The 1,090-nt window shown below is 57.0% G+C and overlaps 1 protein-coding gene across 1 annotated transcript; it reads right to left on the bottom strand.

Annotated features, from left to right (window-relative positions):
- Window positions 1-244: 244 nt before the first annotated feature.
- Window positions 245-1,087, bottom strand: LOC118453193 (butyrophilin subfamily 1 member A1-like; the record flags this gene model as incomplete). Its single annotated transcript, XM_035902769.1, has 1 exon — window positions 245-1,087. A coding segment is annotated over one exon (468 nt), but the record flags the coding sequence as incomplete, so codon positions are not given.
- Window positions 1,088-1,090: the final 3 nt, after the last annotated feature.

The raw sequence follows: 1,090 nt of genomic DNA, 5'->3' as shown, positions 1-1,090 counted from the left end.
GGGCTCCCCAGTTCAAGGAGGATGAGGAACTCCACCAGAGCAGGTCTTGCCTCTCTCACCTTTGGATTAATTTATTACCACCTTGTCAGAGATCGCATAAAACCTTCAAAATGGCTTCAACCATCGTGAAGTCCTTCAGGCTTTTGCATCATCGCCCACAGCACCTATGTGCAGTCACACAGCTGAAAGCTCGGGGAGCCAAAAATAAAAAAGGATCCAGCAAGCAGCAGGGATGTGTCATCAACTGGAGAGGATGGAGGGAGAAGAGCCGGATCCGTGCATATTTGGCTTAGTTCTAATCCTCTCCTCCAACAGAGAGGTTTTTGGAAGGGGTTTATGGGCATGGATGCACCAGGGCAGCGTCGCGGGCAAAGCCACCCGATGACAGAGCAACGCATTTTGGGGGGGCAGCAAAGCAGCCCCCGTGCTCCACAAGCTCTGAACCAACCAATGCTTCTTGCTGACATAAATGATCAGAAAAGAGAATTTTCCATCCTGGACAGCTCATTCTTCAGGCTCCCAAAAGGCATCTCGGGGGCGATGAGCCCCTGCGGTCTCCCCAGACCCGAGCGAGTGAGACTGGAGCAGATGCTGTCCCATGGTGGTGGTGGGGGGGGCATCAGGGCAAGAGTGTGAACTGGCACCCTCTCCCCAGGCAAAGCAGGGGGAGGATTTGCTCCCCCGCAAAGGATGTTGGGGGGTAGGTGAAGATCGGTGCCTCATTATTGGAGTCGAAGAAGGCCACTCGCCCCGCCTCATAGTCCAGGTAAATCCCAATCACTTTGGGGGCAGCGAGCAGGGAGATGGGGATGGTAGGAGAGGTGAGAGCCTGGTACTGGCTCCCACACTGCCCCACCGCCCAGATCCCCACCTCGGGGTTGACGCTGATCCGTCCCTTCCTCCTCACCGACTCCTTGGCCACCCCGACAGCCCAGGCTTCCCCATCGCCCACCTCCACCTCCCAGTAATGCCTCCCCATGCTGAAACCCTCGCAGCCCAGGACACAGCGAGACGAGTCGAAACGCTTGGGGTTGTTGGGTACGGGCTGGCGGGTGTCTTCCCATCTCACACGCTTGCGATCCTCGGATAG

This window comes from Egretta garzetta, unplaced genomic scaffold (assembly GCF_000687185.1).
Source record: "Egretta garzetta isolate BGI_Z169 unplaced genomic scaffold, ASM68718v1 C8559882, whole genome shotgun sequence".
NCBI lineage: Eukaryota > Metazoa > Chordata > Aves > Pelecaniformes > Ardeidae > Egretta > Egretta garzetta.
Note: the sequence above shows the minus strand (reverse complement) of the source record. Positions and strands in the feature narration are given on the sequence as shown.